The 27,701-nt window shown below is 38.4% G+C and overlaps 1 protein-coding gene across 2 annotated transcripts in view; it reads left to right on the top strand.

Annotated features, from left to right (window-relative positions):
• The window catches only part of PRIM2 (DNA primase subunit 2), a 324,570-nt gene that overhangs the window by 177,003 nt on the left and 119,866 nt on the right, over positions 1-27,701 (top strand). For both annotated transcript variants that reach the window (XM_030928221.1, XM_030928220.1), the window contains exon 9: positions 24,073-24,145. In XM_030928221.1, coding sequence (XP_030784081.1) covers positions 24,073-24,145 — 73 coding nt within the window. The remainder of the gene's footprint in view (positions 1-24,072; positions 24,146-27,701) is intronic.

Here is a 27,701-nt window from a genome sequence, read left to right as displayed (position 1 = left end):
AAGAAGCAGTATCTGCATGTGGATTATGTAACAAATTAATGTCATTTAATGTTTTTGGTAAAATGTATAGTCACAACATATAAAATCACCTCCCTCCCTAATACAACCACTGCTAAGCTTCTTTTGTAAACTTGATGCATACTTTAATGTAATTATAAAGTGGTTAACTTTTAAATTTTTCACTTAATATGTTAAAACTACGTAATAAAGTAGAAAATTGATTTTCATGAGTCTAATTTTAAGTATCTGCGTAATAGTCAATCAAGAATAGATATATCTACTTTTACTTAACCATGGCCATTTTATCAGATATGTGTAGCTTTCTGGGTTGAATAAACCTGTGGTGAAAAATTATAGAATGTGAACAGTTTCTGTGTGTTCAAAGTACTGAGGAGAAGAAATACTGTAGTAACTTTATGTAGAAGGAATTACAGCATAGATGTTTTGCAGCAGATCAGATGGAGATAAGAACGAAGAACAGCAGCAGCCTAGGTGGTGTATAGCTTTGAAAATACAGGGAAGTTCATTAGTCTAAAAATGCCATCTTGCCCAAGTGAGAAAGTGGCAGAGTTCTTAACAAGGGAAGAAGTGACTTAAAAAAGGTGGAATTGAGGAAGCCGAATTTTAAAGCTTGTTAGTGTGTGTAGATTAGAGCCTTTATAGCCATTTTATCAAACACTCCTTTAGAATATTTAAAAATCACTCATGTCATATGTCTATATGCGTGAGTACATGTATACATATTCCCTGATATTTAGCAATGACACTAGTATTTTTATATAAAGAAAATAAAAAGTGACCAGTGTATTAGTTTTCTATTCCAGCCTTAACAAATTACCACACATTTAGTGGATTAAAACAATGCCCATTTATTATCTCACAGTCTGTAGGTTAGAAATCAGACCTGGGATGGTATCTCATTGTGGTTTTGATTTGCATGGCAATCATCAAAAAGTCAGGAAACAACAGGTGCTGGAGAGGATGTGGAGAAATAGGAACACTTTTACACTGTTGGTGGGATTGTAAACTAGTTCAACCATTATGGAAAACAGTATGGCGATTCCTCAAGGATCTAGAACTAGATGTACCATATGACCCAGCCATCCCACTACTGGGTATATACCCAAAGGATTATAAATCATGCTGCTATAAAGACACATGCACACGTATGTTTATTGCGGCACTATTCACAATAGCAAAGTCTTGGAATCAACCCAAATGTCCGTCAGTGACAGACTGGATTAAGAAAATGTGGCACATATACACCATGGAATATTATGCAGCCATAGGATGAGTTTGCATCCTTTGTAGGGACATGGATGCAGCTGGAAACCATCATTCTTAGCAAACTATCACAAGAACAGAAAACCAAACACCACATGTTCTCACTCATAGGTGGGAACTGAACAATGAGATCACTTGGACTCGGGAAGGGGAACATCACACATCGGGGCCTATCATGGGGAGGGGGGAGGGGGGAGGGATTGCATTGGGAGTTATACATGATATAAATGACGAATTGATGGGTGCTGACGAGTTGATGGGTGCAGCACACCAACATGGCACAAGTATACATATGTAACAAACCTGCATGTTATGCACATGTACCCTAGAACTTAAAGTATAATAAAAAAATAATAATAATAAAAAAAATGAAGTCTTAAAAAAATAAAAAGTTTTAGTATATTAAAAAAACAAAACAAAACAAAACAAAAAACAAAAAGAAATCAGACCTGGGTCTTGCCAGGCTAAAATCAAGGTACCAGCAAGGCTTATGTTGCTTACTGGAGGCTCTGGGGAAGAATTTACTTCCAAGGTTATTTAAGTTGTTGGAGATCCTGTTTTTATGCTGGGTGTCAGTTGAAGCCTGGTCTTTCCTCCTAGAGGCTGCCCACATTCCTTCTCATGCTTTCCATGATTTCCTAGAGGCCTCTGTAGTCCTTGCCTGTGGGTCCCATCTCAGAGCCTTCCCATATTTCAGATATCTCTAACTTACGCTGCTGTGTCACACTGCCTCCAACCTGAGAAAGTTTTCTGCTTTTAAAGGTCCATGCGATTAGATCAGACTACAGGAATATCCAGGATAATCTTTTCATCTAAGATCCTTAATTACATCTGCAGAGCCCCTTTTACCATGTAACCTAACACATTCAGAGGATCCAGGAATTAGAGCATATTTGGAAGGTCACTTATTCATCCTCTTATAGTGAAGGTGTTCTTTTGAGGTGGGAGTATGGAGTGAAAACAGCTTTTTGTATCACTTTTCATCAGTTTTACATGTAAGTCACCATTCTTAATTTACATAGAATACTAACGTTTCCTGGAGTTCTGTAGTTAATTCACTTTGCTAGTTTAATATATCTTAAAGTTGAAAAAAGGTATAAGAAATGGATTCTTAAAGAAATATAAAAAGTTACCGATTTTCTGTTTAATGATATAGAAGGAAGATAGAAAAATCTTTCCTGTGTTACCAACCAGCTACCTAGAACGAGGCAAATAAACACTGCTGTAACTAGTAGACTTTGTAATAAGGTTATATATAGTGGCTGAGATGTGTGGAGGTACTTTGTGAGAGCTGTTCAGTAATACATGCTCACACACCTTTTAGCATTCTAAGAGTTTGTTTTATTTATTGTTTATTGAACACATATTAAAGGAACTCTTACTGGTTGCCTCACATGGTGTTAGATTCTAGGGATGCATTTATTTCTGCCTTTGTAGGACTGAATAGTTATCAGTAAAAAGATAATTTTAACTAAAGTAATTATAAGAAATCATGATGACTCTTGGCATAGTGGAGGTATGTGATTATATGAGAGCACATAGAATCCTGGAAATAATGAAACTTTGCCTGTCACAGTGGTCTTGTAGCTTATCTTCAACCAGATATTGTAGATTTCCCTTAGTCCTCTGACTCCAAAGTTTCCCAGGAATTTGTGGCTTGTGGATACCGGATACTGGGAGCCTTCCTGGAAAGTAAAATTTATGATTTCTTACGCTTTTTTAGTAATTTTAATATCTGCAGTTGTTAAATTTCCTATTCACTCGTTGGGTTTCTTTAAAACATTGATTGCTGTCTGGTTAAGTAACGAAGAAAATTAGTGATTTTACACTGTGTTAGTCGTAAAACGCTAACAAAGTACAAAATAATAATGATGTTATGGGATACAATATTCTTAAAAGGCCTGAGAAAGCATTGTGGCAGTATTTATGATGTATTAGCAACGAAAAGTAACTTGTTGAATGCTATGTAATAGAACTTTCTGTGATGATGGAAGTGTTCTATACCTGTACTGTTTAACCCAGTAGCAAATAGCCACTTACAGCTATTGAGTGTTTGAAACATGGCTAGTGCTACTAAAGAACTGAATTTTAAATTAATTAAAATTTCAATTTCAATAACCGATTTTACTTAATGGTTACTGTATTTGATAGTGTAGTTCCATATTGTATTTGAAATATATTTAAATAATTACATACTTTTTAAAAATCATAGTAGTGGGGCTTAGAGTTTCAAATCTGAGGTAGCCCTGGAAAAGCTATACATATGGAGTTGTTATAAGCAATTGTGGCTACTGAGGGTCATGAGGCCCCTAAGTCAGGGCAGCTGTCATATCTACTGGTGGGGATTTTGCTTCTGTACCTGAATGAGCTATCCACCTGTGCAGGACTGTGGTAAGGATTCCATAGAAGAGGAATACTTGAAGCTGCCCAGCTAGCAAGCTGCGATTCCTATCCTGGATCTTTCCAAGTAAACTGATGCCACAAGTGGCCTGTGGCATATTCTTGTGAGTCTAAATGTTTTGTTAACCTAAGAGCACTCCCTGGCATTCCAGAACCAATTAACCTTTATTTCCTCAGAGTAAACACAAAACAAAATTCAATAAATTGAACTGAGGAAAGGCAGACTACCAAGACTCACCAAAAGTTTAATGCACTCTCAATTGTTTCTGATTACTATGTAGAAAGTAGTGCTAGAAAAGATAATACAAGATGAATTTTAAATGCCCACTTTTGTAGCGGTGTCTTGGTTCTTGACTTACTGCATACATACAATCCACCAGGAGCAGTCATCAAATGTGTACAGTGGTGGAAACAAACAAAAATGTGTATAGTGGTGCATCTTCTTAGGTCTTACTGAGGCGTGTCCTTAATCATCCAATGTAAAGTCACCCTCACAAGTGCTTTATAATATTATCTCACTATGTTATGTTTTCTTCACAGCAACATCACCAGTTGGAATGGTCATTTTAATTTGTTTGCTTGTTCAGTATTTTTTTGCCTAGGGTATGAGCTCCATGAGATGAAGGAATTTGGCCATCTTGTTTACCACTATCTCCCCATTACTTATGAGAATGGCATAATAGGACCTCAGTAAACACTTGAATGAATGAATGAATGAATGAATTATAGAAACTTTCAGATTAAAAATTTTTTCCTTTAATTCTGTTTTCTGAGGTGCTAAATATTGAGACTGAATGAGATGGTAATTTGGGCAAAAAGCTGATGGAGTTTCTTTTATTTCCAAAGGATAACTATGGTAAAGAAATGCTTTTTATCTTTGTAGAAATGTACTGCTGTTTTTGTCTTTAGTTTTGGGACTTGGGACTCTTCTTCATGCAATCAGGAACTAATCATGGAAGGCAGAGAGTACTTTCTCTTCCTCTATGTGATCTCATAAGCGCTCCCTCTTTTTCTTACCAATGACGTATTCAGATGTTGACCACTTGTATTCAAAAACAAAACCAGAAACAAAACTGTTACATACCTTGCTCTTTTGATCTATGAAATGAGACCCTTAAACATTATGAGGCATTGTCAATGGCTATGTGAGACTAAAGGGGTGTGTAAGGAAAGGATGTAACACGACTGTTGGACTATGACTTTTAGTAATCGTCCTCATTAACTGTTCCAGCACTCCCACCAAAGTTCCCAAAGCATTGTGGCAGTTATTGGGGAACAAATGTGGGGATAATCCTAGAATGCCATAAATGTGTAATAGCTTGTCTCAGAAGCATTCTACATTGTGTAAATTATTTGTGGGGGAATGGGAAGACATTGTCTATCATTTTAACGTATTAATTTTGCTGGATGTTGGAACTTTATTCCCTCGGCCTCTCACTTTTTCGTGACTACCCTATTGTGAATCCTTTCTTTATTGTAGTCATTTGACTATCCTGGACACAACCCAAAACCAAAACCATCTTTATTAGGGTTCATTATATTACCATAATATATGCTAAGAATATAGAGAGTAAAGGAACATAAATTTTTTACTCATGAAAATCGGTATGTTTGTTGGAGTCTTAAAGTTATATGGTGAAAATAGCTATGTAAAGCTGTAGTTTGAATATATATTATAGGGGTGTATGTGTGTATTTTACTTTTAAAATCAGTTTTATTGAGGTACAATTTATATACAAAAAATCCACCTATTTAAAGGATATAGTTCAATGTCTTTTGACAAATGTACAGATATTTTTATAGAAAAATGAGATGCAAGTTTCATTTATCTTGGAGTTCATTGGATTTTGGTTATAACTTGGAATAAATAGGAAAATATGGACCACATAGGGAAGATGAGGAAACATAAAATAAAGTAGCAGTTGCACCATTTATAGTTCCCACCTGATATGGAAACCCATATGGTCCTGATTTTTATTGGATATTTTAGCCTCTTGGAATCATACAATTTCTCCCAGTTATAAAGAAAAATAGGTCATTATACTGCATGTTGTGTGATGGTAGTTTTCTGCGGAGACTTTTTAAAAAATAAAGTTGAATAAAATTTATGCTTGTGGAAAAATAATCTACATTCAACCAATTTAAAACAGAATTTTATTGATTGTGTTCTCATTTGGAATAACTGCAGAGAAAATCACCTGGGCTAATACAAGTTGGATACCATTTACTAGGGATTTCGCTGGAGAATAAAACCCAAACTCATTTCAATTTCAGTGGTGACAGCTGTTGACTGAATTTTCCTGTGATATCCTTCACTGCAGGAAATGATACATTGTAGCTTTGGCTCCTTTGATTTCCTACCCACCCTACAAATCCAAAGTGCAGGGACTGTGCTTTCTAAATGTCTGAGTGGCCTAGTTTATGTGGATAGGGTTTGTTTGTTTGTTTTTTTTAACACCCACAGTGGGTAAAATTGTGATTGCAAAAATAGATATATGGGTAATGTACAGAAACGTTTATTTCCTCTTCCTGAAATTGTTTTTCCATTTGTGCTATTATTACACCTGGCTTTATGTGAAAAGGTTGTATTGGAACTTGGTATACTTTTATGGAATGATGTAGGAGATTACAGTTCATTTTGAAAGATGTATTAGCTTACTTTTTAATGGTCCGAATAAATATGTTTCCTCGATGCAGAGATCAGTTTTGATTATTTGTGATGCTTTCTTCACTGCTTTTTTATTTTATGCTAGTTTAAAAAATATGATAAACTGTAGCCTGCCAGATAGAAAGGAGTAAATGGTGTTAACCTGTTTAGTCTTAAGAGTACTGGGAAATGCTTGACAAAGAATGGAAATATGTTTTATGAACCTCAGAAACTCTGTCTGCTGGTGGGGGGTGGAGGGCAGAGAGATACCCCCTGAGGATAAGGGAGGAATTCTTTCCACTCTGGCTTAGGATTTTGCTATAAGCCACATTTGCATCCTGTCTGTTATGGCTTCTTACAAAGAGGAGAAGAATGGACAGTTGCAATTAGGTATTGAGGTTGAGGTTGGCCAAGCAGCCCCAAAGCCTTCCAGATAAACATGCCACAGCTTTCTTTGTCCCCAGAGAAACAATTCAGGTTACTACCAAGCTAATCAGAATTCAAGATTGCTTCCCTAACAGTATAAATGGCAAACTATGGCTTAAATATAAAAACTTGATTCCCAAGTAAAATGTTGTAAAAACAAGCACATTTATAGTAGACTTGAAGCACTTCCTTTAGTCAGCCTAGTTGCAGCCTGTGTTTTGCTTATGACTGGCAGAGATTGATCTTAATGTAGCAAACAGAAGTCAGGGCAAGTCAGCTAGCTATTCTATAGTTATACCTAGTCCTCCAGAAAACGTTTGATTGTTTTATGTCATTGTGTTCTCACTATACAATAATGTTACCCAGTAGAATCATAATGAGAGCAACAAATGTAAGCCACATATATAATTATATATAATTTTAAATTACTCAAGTGAAATTAATTTTGATAACATATCTTATTTAACTCATATTCAAAATATCTTTTTTTTTTTTTTTTTTTTTTTAAAGAGATGAGATCTTGCTCTTTTGCCCAGGCTCAGCTACTTGAACTCCTAGGCTGAAGTAATCTTTTTTCCTTAGCTTCCTGAATAGCTGGGACTACAGATATGTGCTACCACACCCAGCTCAAAATATCATTTTGAGATATAATCACTATGAAAAATTATGGATAGGGGGCGGAGCAAGATGGCCGAATAGGAACAGCTCCAGTCTCCAACTCCCAGCGCGAGCGACACAGAAGACCGGTGATTTCTGCATTTTCAACTGAGGTACTGGGGTCATCTCACTAGGGAGTGCCGGACAATCGGTGCTGGTCAGCTGCTGCAGCCTGACCAGCGAGAGCTGAAGCAGGGCGAGGCATCGCCTCACCTGGAAGCGCAAGGGGGAAGGGGATCCGTTTTCCTAGCCAGGGGAACTGAGACACACAACACCTGCAAAATCGGGTAACTCCCACCCCAATACTGCGCTGTAAGCATACAGGCACACCAGGAGAATATATCCCACACCTGGCCGGGAGGGTCCCACGCCCACGAAGCCTCCCTCACTGCTAACACAGCAGTCTGCGGCGATCTATCCCCAAGGCAGCAGCGAGGCTGGGGGAGGGGCGCCCGCCATTGCTGAGGCTTAAGTAGGTAAACAAAGCCGCTGGGAAGCTCGAACTGGGTGGAGCTCACAGCAGCTCAAGGAAGCCTGCCTGTCTCTGTAGTCTCCGCCTATGGGGACAGCGCACAGCTGAAGACCAACAGGGGAAGCAGCGGGAGCCGGTGCAGACGCGAACGACTCTGTCTGACAGCTTTGGGGAGAGCCGTGGATCTCCCAACGCGGAGGTTGAGATCTGAGAACGGACAGACTGCCTGCTCAGGTGTGTCCCTGACCCCTGAGTAGCCTAGCTGGGAGAAATCCCCCACTAGGGGCAGTCTGACACCCCACACCTCACAGGGTGGAGTACACCCCTGAGAGGACACTTCCAAAGGAAGAATCAGACAGGTACACTCGCTGTTCAGCAATGTTCTATCTTCGGCAACCTCTGCTGCTGATACCCAGGCAAACAGGGTCTGGAGTGGACCTCAAGCAATCTCCAACAGACCAACAGACAGTCCTTCTGAGTGTCAGAAGGAAAACTATCAAACAGGAAGGACACCTATACCAAAACCCCATCAGTATGTCACCACCATCAAAGACCAGAGACAGATAAAACCACAAAGATGGGGAAGAAGCAGGGCAGAAAAGCTGGAAATTCAAAAAATAAGAGCGCATCTCCCCCTGCAAAGGAGCGCAGCTCATCGCCAGCAACGGATCAAAGCTGGTCAGAGAATGACTTGGACGAGAGGAGAGAAGAAGGCTTCAGTCCATCAAACTTATCAGAGCTAAAGGAGGAATTACGTACCCAGTGCAAAGAAACGAAAAATCTTGAAAAAAGAGTGGAAGAATTGACAGCTAGACTAATTAATGCAGAGAAGATCATAAACGAAATGACAGAGATGAAAACCATGACACGAGAAATACGTGACAAATGCACAAGCTTCAGTAACCGACTCGATCAACTGGAAGAAAGAGTATCAGCGATTGAAGATCAAATGAATGAAATGAAGCGAGAAGAGAAACCAAAAGAAAAAAGAAGAAAAAGAAATGAGCAAAGCCTGCAAGAAGTATGGGATTACGTAAAAAGACCAAATCTACGTCTGATTGGGGTGCCTGAAAGTGAGGGGGAAAATGGAACCAAGTTGGAAAACACTCTTCAGGATATCATCCAGGAGAACTTCCCCAACCTAGTAGGGCAGGCCAACATTCAAATTCAGGAAATACAGAGAACGCCACAAAGATACTCCTCCAGAAGAGCAACTCCAAGACACATAATTGCCAGATTCACAAAAGTTGAAATGAAGGAAAAAATCTTAAGGGCAGCCAGAGAGAAAGGTCGGGTTACCCACAAAGGGAAGCCCATCAGACTAACAGCAGATCTCTCGGCAGAAACTCTACAAGCCAGAAGAGAGTGGGCGCCAATATTCAACGTTCTTAAAGAAAAGAATTTTAAACCCAGAATTTCATATCCAGCCAAACTAAGTTTCATAAGTGAAGGAGAAATAAAATCCTTTACAGATAAGCAAATGCTTAGAGATTTTGTCACCACCAGGCCTGCCTTACAAGAGACCCTGAAGGAAGCCCTAAACATGGAAAGGAACAACCGGTACCAGCCATCGCAAAACCATGCCAAAACGTAAAGACCATCGAGGCTAGGAAGAAACTGCATCACATAACGAGCAAAATAACCAGTTAATATCATAATGGCAGGATCAAGTTCACACATAACAATATTAACCTTAAATGTTAATGGACTAAATGCTCCAGTTAAAAGACACAGAGTGGCAAACTGGATAAAGAGTCAAGACCCATCAGTCTGCTGTATTCAGGAGACCCATCTCACATGCAGAGACATACATAGGCTCAAAATAAAGGGATGGAGGAAGATCTACCAAGCAAATGGAGAACAAAAAAAAAGCAGGGGTTGCAATCCTTGTCTCTGATAAAACAGACTTTAAACCAGCAAAGATCAAAAGAGACAAAGAAGGCCATTACATAATGGTAAAGGGATCAATTCAACAGGAAGAGCTAACTCTCCTAAATATATATGCACCCAATACAGGAGCACCCAGATTCATAAAGCAAGTCCTTAGAGATTTACAAAGAGACTTAGACTCCCATACAATAATAATGGGAGACTTCAACACTCCGCTGTCAACATTAGACAGATCAACGAGACAGAAAGTTAACAAGGATATCCAGGAATTGAACTCATCTCTGCACCAAGCGGACCTAATAGACATCTATAGAACTCTCCACCCCAAATCAACAGAATATACATTCTTCTCAGCACCACATCACACTTATTCCAAAATTGACCACATAATTGGAAGTAAAGCACTCCTCAGCAAATGTGAAAGAACAGAAATTATAACAAACTGTCTCTCAGACCACAGTGCAATCAAACTAGAACTCAGGACTAAGAAACTCAATCAAAACCGCTCAACTACATGGAAACTGAACAACCTGCTCCTGAATGACTACTGGGTACATAACGAAATGAAAGCGGAAATAAAGATGTTCTTTGAAACCAATGAGAACAAAGATACAACATACCAGAATCTCTGGGACACATTTAAAGCAGTGTGTAGAGGGAAATTTATAGCACTAAATGCCCACAAGAGAAAGCAGGAAAGATCTAAAATTGACACTCTAACATCACAATTAAAAGAACTAGAGAGGCAAGAGCAAACACATTCAAAAGCTAGCAGAAGGCAAGAAATAACTAAGATCAGAGCAGAACTGAAAGAGATAGAGACACAAAAAACCCTCCAAAAAATCAATGAATCCAGGAGTTGGTTTTTTGAAAAGATCAACAAAATTGACAGACCGCTAGCAAGGCTAATAAAGAAGAAAAGAGAGAGGAATCAAATAGATGCAATAAAAAATGATAAAGGGGATATCACCACTGACCCCACAGAAATACAAACTACCATCAGAGAATACTATAAACGCCTCTACGCAAATCAACTAGAAAATCTAGAAGAAATGGATAATTTCCTGGACACTTACACTCTCCCAAGGCTAAACCAGGAAGAAGTTGAATCCCTGAATAGACCAATAGCAGGCTCTGAAATTGAGGCAACAATTAATAGCCTACCCACCAAAAAAAGTCCAGGACCAGATGGATTCACAGCTGAATTCTACCAGAGGTACAAGGAGGAGCTGGTACCATTCCTTCTGTAACTATTCCAATCAATAGAAAAAGAGGGAATCCTCCCTAACTCATTTTATGAGGCCAACATCATCCTGATACCAAAGCCTGGCAGAGACACAACAAAAAAAGAGAATTTTAGACCAATATCCCTGATGAACATTGATGCAAAAATTCTCAATAAAATACTGGCAAACCGGATTCAGCAGCACATCCAAAAGCTTATCCACCATGATCAAGTGGGCTTCATCCCTGGGATGCAAGGCTGGTTCAACATTCGCAAATCAATAAACGTAATCCAGCATATAAACAGAACCAAAGACAAGAACCACATGATTGTCTCAATAGATGCAGAAAAGGCTTTTGACAAAATTCAACAGCCCTTCATGCTAAAAACGCTCAATAAATTCGGTATTGATGGAACGTACCTCAAAATAATAAGAGCTATTTATGACAAACCCACAGCTAATATCATACTGAATGGGCAAAAACTGGAAAAATTCCCTTTGAAAACTGGCACAAGACAGGGATGCCCTCTCTCACCACTCCTATTCAACATAGTGTTGGAAGTTCTGGCTAGGGCAATCAGGCAAGAGAAAGAAATCAAGGGTATCCAGTTAGGAAAAGAAGAAGTCAAATTGTCCCTGTTTGCAGATGACATGATTGTATATTTAGAAAACCCCATCGTCTCAGCCCAAAATCTCCTTAAGCTGATAAGCAACTTCAGCAAAGTCTCAGGATACAAAATTAATGTGCAAAAATCACAAGCATTCTTATACACCAGTAACAGACAAGCAGAGAGCCAAATCAGGAATGAACTTCCATTCACAATTGCTTCAAAGAGAATAAAATACCTAGGAATCCAGCTTACAAGGGATGTAAAGGACCTCTTCAAGGAGAACTACAAACCACTGCTCAGTGAAATCAAAGAGGACACAAACAAATGGAAGAACACACCAGCTCATGGATAGAAAGAATCAATATCGTGAAAATGGCCATACTCCCCAAGGTTATTTATAGATTCAATGCCATCCCCATCAAGCTACCAATGAGTTTCTTCACAGAATTGGAAAAAACTGCTTTAAAGTTCACATGGAACCAAAAAAGAGCCCGCATTGCCAAGACAATCCTAAGTCAAAAGGACAAAGCTGGAGGCGTCACGCTACCTGACTTCCAACTATACTACAAGGCTACAGTAACCAAAACAGCATGGTACTGGTACCAAAACAGAGATATAGACCAATGGAACAGAACAGAGTCCTCAGAAATAATACCGCACATCTACAGCCATCTGATCTTTGACAAACCTGAGAGAAACAAGAAATGGGGAAAGGATTCCCTATTTAATAATTGGTGCTGGGAAAATTGGCTAGCCATAAGTAGAAAGCTGAAACTGGATCCTTTCCTTACCCCTTACACGAAGATTAATTCAAGATGGATTAGAGACTTAAATGTTAGACCTAATACCATAAAAACCCTAGAAGAAAATCTAGGTAGTACCATTCAGGACATAGGCATGGGCAAGGACTTCATGTCTAAAACACCAAAAGCAACGTCAGCAAAAGCAAAAATTGACAAATGGGATCTAATTAAACTAAAGAGCTTTTGCACAGCAAAAGAAACTACCATCAGAGTGAACAGGCAACCTACAGAATGGGAGAAAATTTTTGCAACCTACTCATCTGACAAAGGGCTAATATCCAGAATCTACAAAGAACTCAAACAAATATACGAGAAAAAAACAAACAACCCCATCAAAAAGTGGGGAAAGGATATGAACAGACATTTCTCAAAAGAAGATATTCATACAGGCCAACAGACACATGAAAAAATGCTCATCATCACTCGCCATCAGAGAAATGCAAATCAAAACCACAATGAGATACCATCTCACACCAGTTAGAATGGCAATCATTAAGAAGTCAGGAAACAACAGGTGTTGGAGAGGATGTGGAGAAATAGGAACACTTTTACACTGTTGGTGGGATTGTAAACTAGTTCAACCATTATGGAAAACAGTATGGCAATTCCTCAAGGATCTAGAACTAGATGTACCATATGACCCAGCCATCCCACTACTGGGTATATACCCAAAGGATTATAAATTATTCTACTACAAAGACACATGTACACGTATGTTTATTGCGGCACTATTCACAATAGCAAAGACTTGGAATCAACCCAAATGTCCATCTGTGACAGACTGGATTAAGAAAATGTGGCACATATACACCATGGAACACTATGCAGCCATAAAAAAGGATGAGTTTGCGTCCTTTGTGGGGACATGGATGCAGCTGGAAACCATCATTCTTAGCAAACTATCACAAGAGCAGAAAACCAAACACCGCATGTTCTCACTCATAGGTGGGAACTGAACAATGAGATCACTTGGACTCGGGAAGGGGAACATCACGCACTGGGGCCTATCATGGGGAGGGGGGAGGAGGGAGGAGGGAGGGATTGCATTGGGGAGTTATACATGATATAAATGATGAATTGATGGGTGCAGCACACCAACATGGCAAAAGTATACATATGTAACAAACCTGCAAGTTATGCACATGTACCCTAGAACTTAAAGTATAATAAAAAAAAAAAAAAAAGAAAAATTATGAATGAAATCTTTTACATTTTATGTACTAAGTCTTTGAAATCCAGTGTATACTTTGTACTTATTGAACATCTCAGTTTAGTCTAAGCTACATTTCAAGTGCCCAGTAGTCACATTTGGCTAATGGATACTATATTGAACAGTAAAGCTTCATAAAATGGATTTCATTTAAATCTCTATTGTTTAAGTTGAATATTTGTACTTTGGACACTTTCTAAAAGTGTAAATATAGACTATAATGATAGACTCACAAAATCTTCCAGATATCAGATTATTCAAGGACATCTGAATTCTCCTATTAATACTTTGAAGTTAAACATTTTATGTGATAGTATGAAGAAGGTTGGGAAGAAATTTTTTTTTCTAGTATTCATAGGAAGAAATTGGTGAATGTTAAGAACAGAGAAAAAAAAATCCAAAATGTTTAAGAATAATAAACTTAGGCCAGGATGATGATGATGATGTTTATTACAATTTGAGTGAAAAATACTGTGATAAACACTACAGACATTTCATTTGTCCTTACAGCAACTTTTTGAGGGCAGCACTTTTGTGATCTGTTTTATAATCCCTGTTTTACCAGTGATTAAGATGAAAGCAATTAAGAGATCTTTGCAAAATCACACAGATAGTGACTGTATGCAAACTTTTGCATGACTCTTGGATTCTGAAACTTACCCTGGTAATCACTCTTCTCTATTTATTGCCTGGTTCTTTTATGCCTCCATGATTGCCTTGGGCAAGCTGGGCTTGGAGAAATTACACAAATGAGGAGGAGTTGCAGCCAATTCCTAAAGTGTTGCAACTATTCCACTACTTCCTGTTTACTCTGTCAAATTTTCATCAGTAGTCTGAAAAGGAGAAAATTACTGGAGTTGTAATCACCCTTGAAAAGCTGACTTTTGCCCTCCCATTTTGTCAGTAATACCCTGTGGCATTTATGTCGCAGTAGTGGAGCTGGTGAATACCACTCTTGGAGCTGAGGTGTGATGATCCATCTTCTGTTAACAATCAGTGCCACAGCATGAAAAGATTGTTATTTTTTTTCTTAACCGGCTAATCTTGCCATGAGACCCATAAATCCACTTTCATGTAATTTCTGCTTTTTGTTTTCAACTCTTGAGTTTCAACACTCAAAAACAATTCCCTGTTGAGTACCTAAGTGCTCATATTGATATTCGTGGTACATTGAACAGGACTTAAATTTCTGTTGTTTCTACAAAGTCCAGGAGTAGGTCTGCCTTTCACTACAATTCACAGATCAGATGTGTGCAGATGTTTCTGTTTCAGATTTATCCTTTTATATATCCATGGTATTTTTGTTCTGTACATTAGACGTTTGTGAGATAGTATTTGGGGAAAACTCTAGTTTAGTGTGGATGTGTTGATTAATTATGCCTTGCTGTGTTGGTCATTCCCCAACCCTTTCATTCTCCAAAATTAGATTGATTTAATTGGATTTAAAATGGGATCATTTAAATTTGGTTGCATAAATATGTGTTTCGTATGTTTTGAAAGTCTGACCTTTCTCTTTTCAGCCTATAAATTATTGAAATTCTGTTAGCTTTATAATTTTCTGTTTACTGTGATTTTAAGCTGTATTGGAAAACTAGCCATGCTGCCCTCTTATGTTTAATGAGCAAGATAATATGGGAGGGAAAAGTTCCTCAGGTGCGACTGACTGCGTTTTAATTAAGTTTTATGTAAGTTATTGAACAAATGCAACCATTAAAAGATGCTTTTGGCTGGGTGCGGTGGCTCATGCCTGTAATCCCAGCACTTTGGGAGGCTGAAGCAGGCAGATCACCTGAGATCAGGAGTTCAAGACTGATCTGACCAACATGGAGAAGTCCCGTCTCTACTAAAAATACAAAATTAGCTGGGCATGGTGGCACATGCCTGTAATCCCAGCTACTCGGGAGGCTGAGGCAGGAGAATTGCTTGAACCCGGGAGGCAGAGGTTGCGGTGAACCGAGATCACACCATTGCACTCCAGCCTGAGCAACAAGAGCGAAATTCCATCTCAAATTAAAAAAAAAAAAAAGATACTTTTATATATTTTGTGTATCATGAATTCTCTTATAGCAGAATATATAATTTAAGACCATCACCTCAAAAGAACACAAAAACATAGGGAGAGACACCAGATTACTTGTGTAAGCAGAGTTTGTTATACACAGTTGCAAAATTCTGTTTTCTTAGAAGACACTATTATATGTACACTTAGGTGTTTAGAAACCTGAAGAAAACCTCGCATTTTCATTAAAACAGAAACTTAGCACTATATTATTACAAAGGAAATAGGACTTAAAGGTGTTTTTAAAATTTTATTGTAGTGATCTTTGATTAAAGACCTATCTCAGGACCTACCTAATTTCCTACCGAATTTCTCCCTCATCCCCTGCCCACTTGCCTTTGCTTGTGTGTTTTTCCAACCTAACCTCTTCATCTATCAACTACTTTTTAGAAATTTTCTTGGCTTTGCTTATCTTTTCTGCCCATCCACCTGTTATGTGATAACCCTTCAGATCCCAAGAAAAAGAATTTATTATTCCAAAATGCCACACCCTTATCACATTCTTACTTTAAAACCCCTTCAACAACCTTAATAAACTTTAATCACATACTTTTATGAATCTGGTCAAAATGTCAGAATGTTTTAATATATTCAACATTGTTAAACTACAAATGATAAAAATATTAAAACAACTGGGCCTTTGACTTTTTTTGTGATTATCACATCCTACTTCTAAACCTCCAAGCTTAAATTATTTTCTGACTACCATCTCTGATTCTTCCACTTGACTCCCCAGTTGCTCATTCCTACTGATGGTCATCTTCCCTTCATCCCAGCCTTCCATTTCAGTCCCCCAAGATCACCTTCCCCTGTGGCTCAGCAGGCTTCTCTATTCAACATAGACCTGTTGTCAGTCATTTCAACAACATTTTAATAACATTCTAGAATCCTGTAGTCTGTGTTTCTAAAGCGTAACTCTCTCTATTCAGTGTCATTTTATCGCTCAAAAATCTTTAATGCTTCACATTGCCTACCTTCTTCTCTTCATTTAGAAGAGACCTCTTCTCTGTAGGCCTGAGAACAATTGTTTTGAGCTTTGTTGTTCTCCTCCCTGGATTATGTCGATCCTTCACTGCTTGGACCCTACGTTGGTCACAAAGATGCTTAGTAAGTGCATGCCGAGAGATAGGGGGGTTGTACAGGGACTCCTGAAGGTGTGTGTGTGGTGTTTTTTTTTTTTTTTTTTCTATTTGTTTGTTTGTTTGTTTTAATAATTAGAATCTGTTACATCCAGATAAGGACAACAACTGGGATGTGGAAAAAATGTGTCTTATAGAGAGAGAATCTGACAATCTAGTGATATTAAAAAAGTAGTTTGTCCTGGGTTTTATGCATTTATATGGTTCTGTTTCGGTAGTGAAGGTATTTATTTTGCTGGTACAGTACAGTAATTGTTACATTTTAGCAAAAGTACACTATATCCTTTTACAACCCAGTGTCTTCAGATAGATTTCAAATGTAATTGGATATTCACTGAACCACATCTTTATTGTTTTCACTACTTTTCTATAAGTTGAGAAAACTGATATTTCACCCTTAATGCCTTTCACCTGATACTTTAGCAAATAAATTATGCATAAGAAGTGAAAGTAAATCACTGCAATTCCTTATCCCTTACCACACATATTTATGGATGAAAAAAATTGATGCATATCTTGCCTTGTCTTTTTCCTTTTAAACTTGTGGAAAATTAGTAGCTAAACTGAGAATTAAGGAAATCAAATTCAGATTTTTCAAGATTCTCTGATTAGTTAATCAAACATTGCCCTTTATGTTTGGCAAAATAGTCATTAATGACGTAATTTGAATTTTGTGACCCATTAAAATGTTCTTCGGTCTTCTATATTGAAAAAATGGTATTTGTGTTATATCTCACTTCATTCTTTTATGAAACATTAGGAGTGGAAAAGCTTTTATGCTTCCTGAATCCCTTGTTAAAAAAACTATGTTGTTGACAGTGAATGTTTCTCAAAATAAAGCTGTGAGTATTTTAAATGGACAGAAAACTATTTTCTGCTGGGTTTGCATGTGTTTATAGATGTTGAAGCAATTAAAAATGTTTTTTGCTATTAAAAATGACTTTCACTGTTTTCCCAATATAATAATCACTAAGACATGTTCCCTCATAAAATCGATCTTTTTCAAGTCATGAAAATAAGAATGTATTTTGACAATTCTTTAATATAGCAGCTTCATTTATTTGGCAGCAGTGCGATAGAAAGCTGGCACTGAGCTCTGAATGTGGGAAAAGGGTGCGTCTCTTTCCCTGGCTACCTGTTAGGATTCTCCTTTAGAACCATCTCTTGGCACTTCCAAGTAAAAGCCAGTTTCATGAGCCAATGTGAATTGTTTTTAAGGGTTTTTATTATTTTATGGCAGCGTTATTTGTTTTTCTTCTACCTTGATTTTTGAGCTTCTGTCAATATTTCATTATTTGTTTTTTTTTTTTTTTTTTGAGACGGAGTCTTGCTCTGTCTCCCAGGCTGGAGTGCAGTGGCCGGATCTCAGCTCACTGCAAGCTCCTCCTCCCGGGTTTACGCCATTCTCTCGCCTCAGCCTCCCAAGTAGCTGGGACTACAGGCGCCCGCCACATCGCCCGGCTAAGTTTTTGTATTTCTTTAGTAGAGACGGGGTTTCACCGTGTTAGCCAGGATGGTCTCGATCTCCTGACCTCGTGATCCGCCCGTCTCGGCCTCCCAAAGTGCTGGGATTACAGGCTTGAGCCACCGCGCCCAAAATACAAGTTGTGATAAGTTTTCTTTACTCCTTATTACAATGTTTCCAGGTGAATGGTGTTTCCTCATAATATTTCATTGTGAAATATTGTATGAAAACACAACTTGTATTTTCATAATTTCTTTGTAAGTTTATTCCTGAATTACAGTTTTATTGTTTAGGCTAAATAGTTTTTATCTTGTGGAAAGTGAAATCGTGTCTTGGAAACACTCAGACACTCAGGCTAGAAACTGTTATTCTTGACTTTTCTACCTCCCTCATCAAAGCATATCCATTCTTTTCCAGAAAAGTTCCTGAGCCCATCTATTGCCTTCCTTTCTCCATCCATTACCACTACTTTACTAACGCTCTTACCTTCCTTCGCCTGGATATAACATTGTTTACAGTATTCTTCCAGTTAGTTGCCAGTCCCTCCCCTTTCTAATTATTTCCCCCCACTGCTTTGTTTCTCAAGTGTAAACTGGATTATGTCAGTTCTTGCCTCATATCTTTTCATGATTTTTCACTGCCTGCAGAGTATGGGATACAGGCTTCTCACCATCTGCCTGCCTTGTGTTGTATCTAACAATCCCCCTGCCCCCCAGCTATCCTTAACTAGTTCAAATATGTGTTAAGTAGCTGTGATGTTTATTATCACCTCCTCTAATGCAGACGTAGTAAGCCTTTCTGATTATAGATGAGTACAGGAGAAATGCCATTCCTAATTCTGATACTTAACATCTTCATTTCTATCATATTCATCCCCATCCCCATGGGTTCCATACTTGCCCACACTAGACTGGTGGTCTTCTTTCTATTAATTACACACATGTCTTTTTTATAGAGTTTTTATTTTTTGTTTTTGAGACAGGGTCTCACTCCCTCATCCAGGCTGGACTGCAGTGATGTGATCATAAATCACTGCAACTTCAAACTCCTAGGCTCAAGGAATCCTCCCACCTCAGCCTCCTGAGTAGCTGAGACTACAGGTGCGTGCCACCACACCCAGCTAATTTTTTTTTTTTTTTTTTGTAGTGGTGCTGTCTTGCTGTGTTGCCCAGGCTGATCTCTAACACCTGGGCTCAAGCAGTCCTCCTGCCTTGGCTTCCCAAAGTGCTGGGAATAGAGGCATGAGCCACTAGGCCTGGCCAAAAATATTTTTAGAAGTTTGATGTCTACACAGTTTAAGTTTACTTATATTCTCTCTTAGAATTCATTGTTGCTACCATTCTCTTGCTTTTTTTTCTTTTTTTCCTTGAAATGTAGCCCTTTTGTATATTCTAGTGAGATGTGAAAGAACAAGCATTTTATACTGTCATTTAGGGAAATGTATATGTCCTCTTTATATGTCTTCTCTTTGTACTTATGCATTAATATGCATAAGTATGCATTAATCTGTATTAATTATTAAGTATTAATTAATAGTTTGCATTAATCTGGGCTGAGAACAACTTCCTTGTGGCATAGTAATCATTTGGTTTCATTTACTCGATAACTAAAATTCTGTTTATACATCATTTTACCATTTATAGAGGCCTTTCATATTTGTTTATTTGATCTGAACAATCCTGTTAGATCATCGTAATCACCACCTTCAGCTGATAGGCTGAGAATCTGAGACTTATAAGGGTCAATGGCATGGCCTAGTACTTCCCAGCTGGGTAATGGCTCCTCTACAGGATCATGCTGTTGTCTCTCTTACAATCCTGTTATTTCTGTACTTATTGGTCAAGACTGCAATTGCTCTGTGTGCTGGAGTATGCTTTACTGATTTTAATTAGGACTTTGGATACATTATTTCATTTGATTTCCCCAGTATATCTGTTAATTAGGCAGGGCTGGCATTATTAGTGCCATTTTACAAATAAGGATGGTGTAAATCAGGATGGTTAAGTGACTTGTCCCAGTTTGCAGAACTGGTATTTAAAAAACAAAAACCGGCTGGGCGTGGTGGCTCACACCTGTAATCCCAGCACTTTGGGAGGCCGAGGCAGGCAGATCACGAGGTCAGGAGATCGAGACCATCCTGGCTAACATGGTGAAATCCCGTCTCTACTAAAAAAATACCAAAATTAGCTGGGCATGGTGGTGGGTGCCTATAGTCCCAGCTACTTGGGAGGCTGAGGCAGGGGAATGGTAGTGAACCTGGGAGGCGGAGCTTGCAGTGAGCTGAGATCACGCCACTGCACTCCAGCCTGGGCGACAGAGCGAGACTCCATGTCAAAAAAAAAAAAACAAAAACAAAAACAAAACAAAACAAAAAACAACAAAAACAGAAACAAACAACAAAAACAAGAAAGGGTCCTCATACTCTTAGCCTACTGCCATTCCCAATGCCCCATGCTGCTGCTTTGCTGTACTGTAAGACATGTTGGAAAATGAAATAACATTTTTATTTCTGAGATTCCACTGAAACAATTATCTGGTTATGCTGTGTACTAAAGTCTAAAACATTAAAGTTAAATGGCAGCTATCAGTTTAACTTTGCATGAGTTTTATATGCCAGTAGTGCTACTGCAATTAATAGAATGCATAGAATCCAATAACACATTGTCAGAAAGGTGTTACTCAAGGGAAAGATAGTACAAGGCAAGGGAAATATAGTACAAGGCAAGGGAAAATAATACAAGAGGAGATGTGTTTTAGAATATGGTCTCATAGGGGAAGAAGAAGAATTTCTTCTTCAAGCCCTATAGGTTGGAAAGGACCCATGTAACAAAAGACAGATTAATAGGAGAAAAACAAACAAATTTATTAACATTTTCTATCAGTTTTCTGTGCTTATAATAGAATATCTGAAATTGGGTAATTTATAAAGGAAACAAATTTATTTCTTACAGTCACAGAGGATAGGAAGTCCAAGGTCCAGGGGGTGCATCTGGTGAGAGCTTTCTTGCTGGTAGGAACTCTGAAGAGTCTTGAGGTGGTGTAGGATATCACATGGCGAGGGGGCTGAGTATGTTAACATGCCAGCTCAAGTTTCTCTTCCTCATTTTGTAAAGCCACAAGTTTCCCTCCCATGGCAACTCATTAATCTATTAATCCTTTATCCATTAATCCTACCTCTCAATACTGCCACATTGGGGATTAAATTTCAACCTGAGTTTTGGAAGGGACAAATATTCAAACCATAGCACACGTGTGTACTGTGGAAGACATATATATGGAAGACATCCAGAAAGTAAGTAGTTCTCAAAAAAGGTGTTTTCAATTCAAGTTTATTATGTAGCAAATTCAACTAAGAGCAATAAATTGCTAGAGAAGTGACATGGCAAAGGAAAAGGACTTTGAGTCTCTGATGGCAGCAACTTGTGAGAAGGCAAATAAATGGCAGATAAAGACCAGCTGGTAAAGTTTGTTCATATAGATTTCTCTGGTATCATCTCCACATAATAAGAATCTGAAGTTATCTTCACTGATTAACCTTTGTTCTCACTGGTGGAAGGTGGGCAGGATGCCTTTTGTCTTTGTAAATCTATGTTTTGCTTTTAGGCAGATGGAGGGCAGAGAGCTTTCTTGAATCTGCTTCTTCTTAAATTGCCTTTGCTCAAAATCCTTCATATTTTGGGGGTGGCATCTTCTGGTTTCCCTTAATATTAGTCTACTCATCCTGCTCTTAGAGTAATTTTCAGGTCCCTCTTAGTCTGTAGAAGGAGGACTTGCAGGGAGGGGAAATCTGTACCTTTTTTTGATACAGGGTCTCACTCTGTCAGCCAGGGTGGAGCACAATCTCAGCTCCTACATCTCCTGGGCTCAAGCCATCCTACTGTTTCAGCCTCCCACGTAGCTGGGACTATGGACACATGCCACCATGCCCAGCCAATTTTTGTATTTTTTGTAGAGACAAGGTTTTGCCATATTGCTTAAGCTGGTCTTGAAGTCCCGGGCTGAAGCCATCTGCCTGCCTCAGCCTCCCAAAGTGCTGGGATGACAGGTGTGAGCCAGCTGTACTGTGGTTTTGCTTCATAATCCATACCCATTGTTTAATCAGTAAAACTGATTGATTATGGAAACAATAGCCTGTCTGCAGAGCATCTTGAGCGTATATGTGGTTCAGCAGGAGGAATCTGTAACTGAGCAGATAGAAAGTAGTGTCTGGAGGCCGGGCGCAGTGGCTCACGCCTGTAATCCCAGCACTTTGGGAGTCTGAGGTGGGCAGATCACGAGGTCAAGAGATCGAGACCATCCTCACTAACACGGTGAAATCCCATCGCTACTAAAAATACAAAAAATTAGTTGGGCGTGGTGGCGTGCACCTGTAGTCCCAGCTACTCAGGAGGCTGAGGCAGGAGAATGGCGTGAACCCGGGAGGCAGAGCTTGCAGTGAGCTGAGATCGTGCCACTGCACTCCAGCCTGGACAGCCTGGGCAACAGAGCGAGACTCCGTCTCAAAAAAAAAAAAAAAAATGTGTCTGGATTTTTTTTTTTTGAGATAGAGTCTTGCTCTATAGCCCAGACTCGAGTGCTCAGGCATGATCATGGCTAACTATAGCCTTGCTCTCCCTGACTCAAGCAATCCTCTTACCTCAGCTTCCAGAGTAGCTAGAACTATAGGCATGCCGCCATGCCCAGGTTTTTTTTGTTTGTTTGTTTTGTTTTTTTACAGAGATACAGTCTTACTCTGTTGCCCTGGTGGAATTCTTTATGATCATAATGACTCTTCGCTCCAGGATTTCCCTTTAGTTGTGGTATTTGTATAATCCTTGGTTTGATTGTGAATTTCTGTATACTCTAGCAGCTATTTTTTGCTATGTCACACCTGCATGCACCTGAGTCTGTGTTCATGGAGTTGGGCATGAGTAGCGTGTTGTGTCAAGGAGGTGAAACATTACTGAGGTGGGTGGCTTTAGGTAGTATATACTAAGTTATGTTTCCTAATTTGAAGGTAATCCAAATTTATCGTAGGGAAGAGGGTGATATAGTGCAGTGATGAAACGGGAAATTAGGAATCAAAAGGTTTGAATTTCCACTGCACTGCTCACTTGCTTTCTGATCCTAACAAGTTTCTAACTCCTCCAAGCAGCCTCCATTCATCAAATGATATATAAAAACGCTCTCTCGGGGGGTTGCGAGGATCTAATTAGAGGCTATCAAAGACTCTTTGTACATTGTAAAGTGCTATTCAGATATTATTTATTTTAATAAACAGTAATTACTTTATGTCAGGCTCTTTAACAAAAATTCTTACAATTCAGACTTCCTATCAACACTGCAAAGCCGGCATTATCACCATTAGTCAGTAAGGAACCTGGCATACAGAGAGTAACTACGTAACTTACTCACCTACTACTTTTAAGTGATGGTTCCCAGTTTAAGTTCCAGCTGCTTTTTTGCTGTGTTGTTGTGCTGTTAATAAAGTATAAATTGTAGAGGTTTGAACTTTAACAACAACTTGGATTACCCTTCTGAAAAATGGAAGTGGTGCTCTAGACTAGGAGTCAGGAGGTTCAGACTGTTACTAGATTTTTGTATTATTTTGGGGTAAGTTACTTAATTTCATTAAATACATTTAAAACACTTGGCTATGTTTCTGCTAAGGTTTATATGTAAAATGCTTTCTTATTCTTATTTTTATCATTTTCAGAATTTAAAAATTTCCTTTGAAGGGATCAAAAGTATTTTATGAATCTGTTTTAATATTTGTTTGTTTGTTTGTTTTTCTTTTTTTAAAGTCATTCCTACACTGGCCAAGATTACAGTACCCAGGGAAATGTTGGGAAGATTTCTTTAGATCAGATTGATTTGGTAAGTAACACATTCTTTTAAACTTAGAACTTTATCAATGGAGGGAAGATATACTTTCTTAAATCAAAGACTTTTGGGTGAGGAGATAGAATGTTTTTTCAATGCTTGCTGAGTAATTTTAAAGAAAATCCCATGTCCTACACATATGATTTTTAAAAAATCATAGGCAAATCGTTTAATCAGAAAATTATCTGTACTTTTATAAAAGCAGAATTTAATCAATTATTCCAAACAGAAATTCTTTTAAATAACTAAATGGAATTTGTGTTTACATTTAAATACTGTATACATTTAATGAAGGGGAAATGGAAAACACTAAGTGTATTAGTTTGTTAGGGCTGTCATGACAACAGAAATTTATTTTCTGACAGTCTAGAAGCTTGAAATCCAAGATCAAAGTGGTAGTAGGTTTGATTTCTTCCAGGGCCTTTCTTGTCTCACAGATGACTGCCTTCTCTTTGTGTTCTCCTGTGGTTTTCCCACTGCTTGCATACATCCTTGGTGTCTCTTCTTTTTTAAGGACACTGAGTACGTGAGACCTGGGCCCAAGCCCCATGGACCTCCTTTAACCTTAATGATTTCTTTAAAGGCCCCATTTCTAAATATAGTCACATTTGGAGCTACTAGAGGTCAGGACTTTGATATATGAATTTCAGGGGGAGAGGGCAATTCATCATCTAGTGTAGGCTACGAAATTAATAGATAGCTTATTTTAACATCATTTCACTTTGTGGTTCCATAGAGTAGTGTACTTTGCCATACTTGTAGAATTTCTCTTTAATACATAACAGAATTTGCGCTCCATACGCAAAAGGGAAAATAAGCCAGCCATAAATAATGTTGGGTTAGACAACTACCAAATTATTCACAATAAATTAAAAATACACCAGGATTTTAATGCTTGGAAACAAGAACTGTAATAAGACTAGTAGAGAGAGACTGTGAGTTTGGATCAGAATGAATGGTCATCTTCCATTTGAAAAATTATAAAAAAGTACTTGTAGTTAATATGTCTAGAAATAGCAATAGGGTTGCCTACTTTACACAGTTGATTTGTTGATTTGAAATTTATTCTCAAAGATGTCCCATCTTTTAATTTTTTTTATTAGACACTTATCTCTAACAGTTCCCCTTCTCACTTCCACTCATGTGATTTGTGTTTATATAATGTGAGTGATTGGAAGTTAATTCTGTTCCTAGTTCTAGCTAGATGTTTCCCCATTCACAAGCATATGTGAATTTGGTTGGATACTGTTGGAGTTCATAGAAATATTAATTCATTTAATGAATATATATTGAGCCCATCAGTTATGTACCAGCCATTGTGCTGTGGATACAGAAGTGAGGAAAACAGAAAATGTCCCTGCCTTCATGGACCTTACATGAGGAAGAGAGACAACATAATAAATAATAAATAAGCAATATAATGTTAAGTGCTGTGATGATGATCCTGTCATGGGTCTGTGCCTGAGACCCTGTGGGAAGTAATACAGATGTATCTTTTTCTGGACTACCTCCTAACTCTGTATCTATATTGTTTGATCTTCACAACAGCATGTCATTTGCATATCCCTTGATATTTGCAACTCTTCTCCAGATGTTTTCTTTAGTTTTTTCTTCTAACAAATCTGGCTTTCTCAATGCTTTCCCCTGTGGCCCTCTTCAATTAGAGACAACTTCCCCCCGAGTTCGTAGATAGGTGTGCGGCGAGTGTCTTGGTCCATATTTCTCCACCTTCCATTGTTACAGCTCCAGCTCCTTTAAAGCCCTTGTGATCTTATTATATCATCTGATACCTCCTCTGTTGCTACTCCACCTCCTCCCTCCACACCTGTATTCACTGATGATTTGAACACCTAACTAATGATCTTGTGTACTGGTGCTATTCTTGTTATTGTTCTTGGCCTCTGCAAGATCCAAGTTGATAATTCATCCTCTATCCTGGACTTATGATTCTTTTGTTTGCTCATTTTCCATAATCATTTTTCTATCTGTATATAGCTGGACACTATCTTTTAAATTTTTATTATTGGGACTACTGCCCACACTTCTTAAGTATCCCTCCTGCTTCCATTCTTACTCTCATATAGTCTTTTCATTACATAACAGCCAGAGTTCTCTTTGTTTATTGAATCATGTCAGTCTTCTGGTCAGAACCCTCTAGTGGGTTTTCATCATATGTAGACTAACATCCAAACTCATGTTATGGCCTCTGAAGCCATATGTGCTCATCATTTCTATTTTGTCTTCTGCTCCATTCTGGCTCAGTCACTTTCTCTGGTCACATGAATCTTATGCTATCTTTTAGCATACCATGTTTATTCCTTCTCAGGATCTTCATTTCACTAGAATCCAACTTACCTTGTCTTACGTGAAATGCCATCTCCTCAAAAAGGCTTCCCTGGCCACCCAAATTGAAGTACCTCTCCCCTAATCACACTTGATTTCATTTCTCTGTTTCATTTCCAGTGCTTTGGCATCAGATGTTGTCTTTTTAATGTCTGTATTCATTGTCCATCTCCTTCTAATAAAATGTAAGCTCTTTGAGGACAGGGTTTTTGACTTCTTTGTTCACTACTGGTTCCTCAGGGCTGTACACATAGTAAGTGTTAAATAAATATTTGTTGATTGAATGAATAAAAAATGGTCAAGGAATGTGCCAAAAGAAATAGAAATTGAGTTGGGTCTTGAATGATGATTTGGCTTTGGCTACATGGCATATGCATGAGAAGGATGCACCAGGTAGGGCTAGCAGAGTGAGAAAAATGAGAAGCTACAGGGCATGACTGCGTGGTCATGGGATAGTGAATAACCCAGTGGACTGGAGCCAAAGACTCGTTTTGGTGTAGTAATAGTACACTGGGCTTTCCCGGGCTCCCTGTCACAGTGCTTCTGTGGTGCTCAAGTTTTGCCCTTGTTGGAGCCTTCATTTTATCATTTATTTCATGTGTTTAACTTACCTAATAGTGAATATAATCATCGTTGTGTCTTTTTCCTTAACTGAATTGAAGGGGAAAATTATGTCCTAGCTTCTTTTCCAGAACACTTAATAAATAATTGTTCTGTTATGTATAATTGAAAAATAGTTATTGGCCAGGCACAATGGGTCATGCCACCTGTAATCCTAGCACTTTGAGAGGCTGAGGTGGGAGGATCACCTGAAGTCAGGAGTTCGAGACCATCCTGGCCAACATGGTGAAACCCTGTCTCTACTACAGATACCAAAATTAGCTGGGCGTGTTGGCAGGCAACTGTAATTGCTACTACTCAGGAGGCTGAAGCAGGAGAATTTTGTGAACTTGGGAGGCAGAGTTTGTAGTGAGCTGAGGTGGCACTGCTGTACTCCAGCCTGGGCAACAGAGTAAGATTCCATCTCAAAAAAAAAAAAAAAAAAGAAAAGTAGTTATCAGATATTGAGGAAACCTTGAATGTTCATACTAAGGATGTTGAATATTGATTGTATAGATTAGAACAATGTTTAGAAAAAAATCAGATATTAATATGAAGGAACAAAAATGGTCACATGAAAATGAGCTGAAAGGCTTTCTAGTTAGTT

Source organism: Rhinopithecus roxellana, chromosome 4, assembly GCF_007565055.1.
Source record: "Rhinopithecus roxellana isolate Shanxi Qingling chromosome 4, ASM756505v1, whole genome shotgun sequence".
Lineage (NCBI taxonomy): Eukaryota > Metazoa > Chordata > Mammalia > Primates > Cercopithecidae > Rhinopithecus > Rhinopithecus roxellana.
The sequence above is the reverse complement of the archived record's forward strand: the minus strand, read 5'-3'. Positions and strand labels throughout refer to the sequence as shown.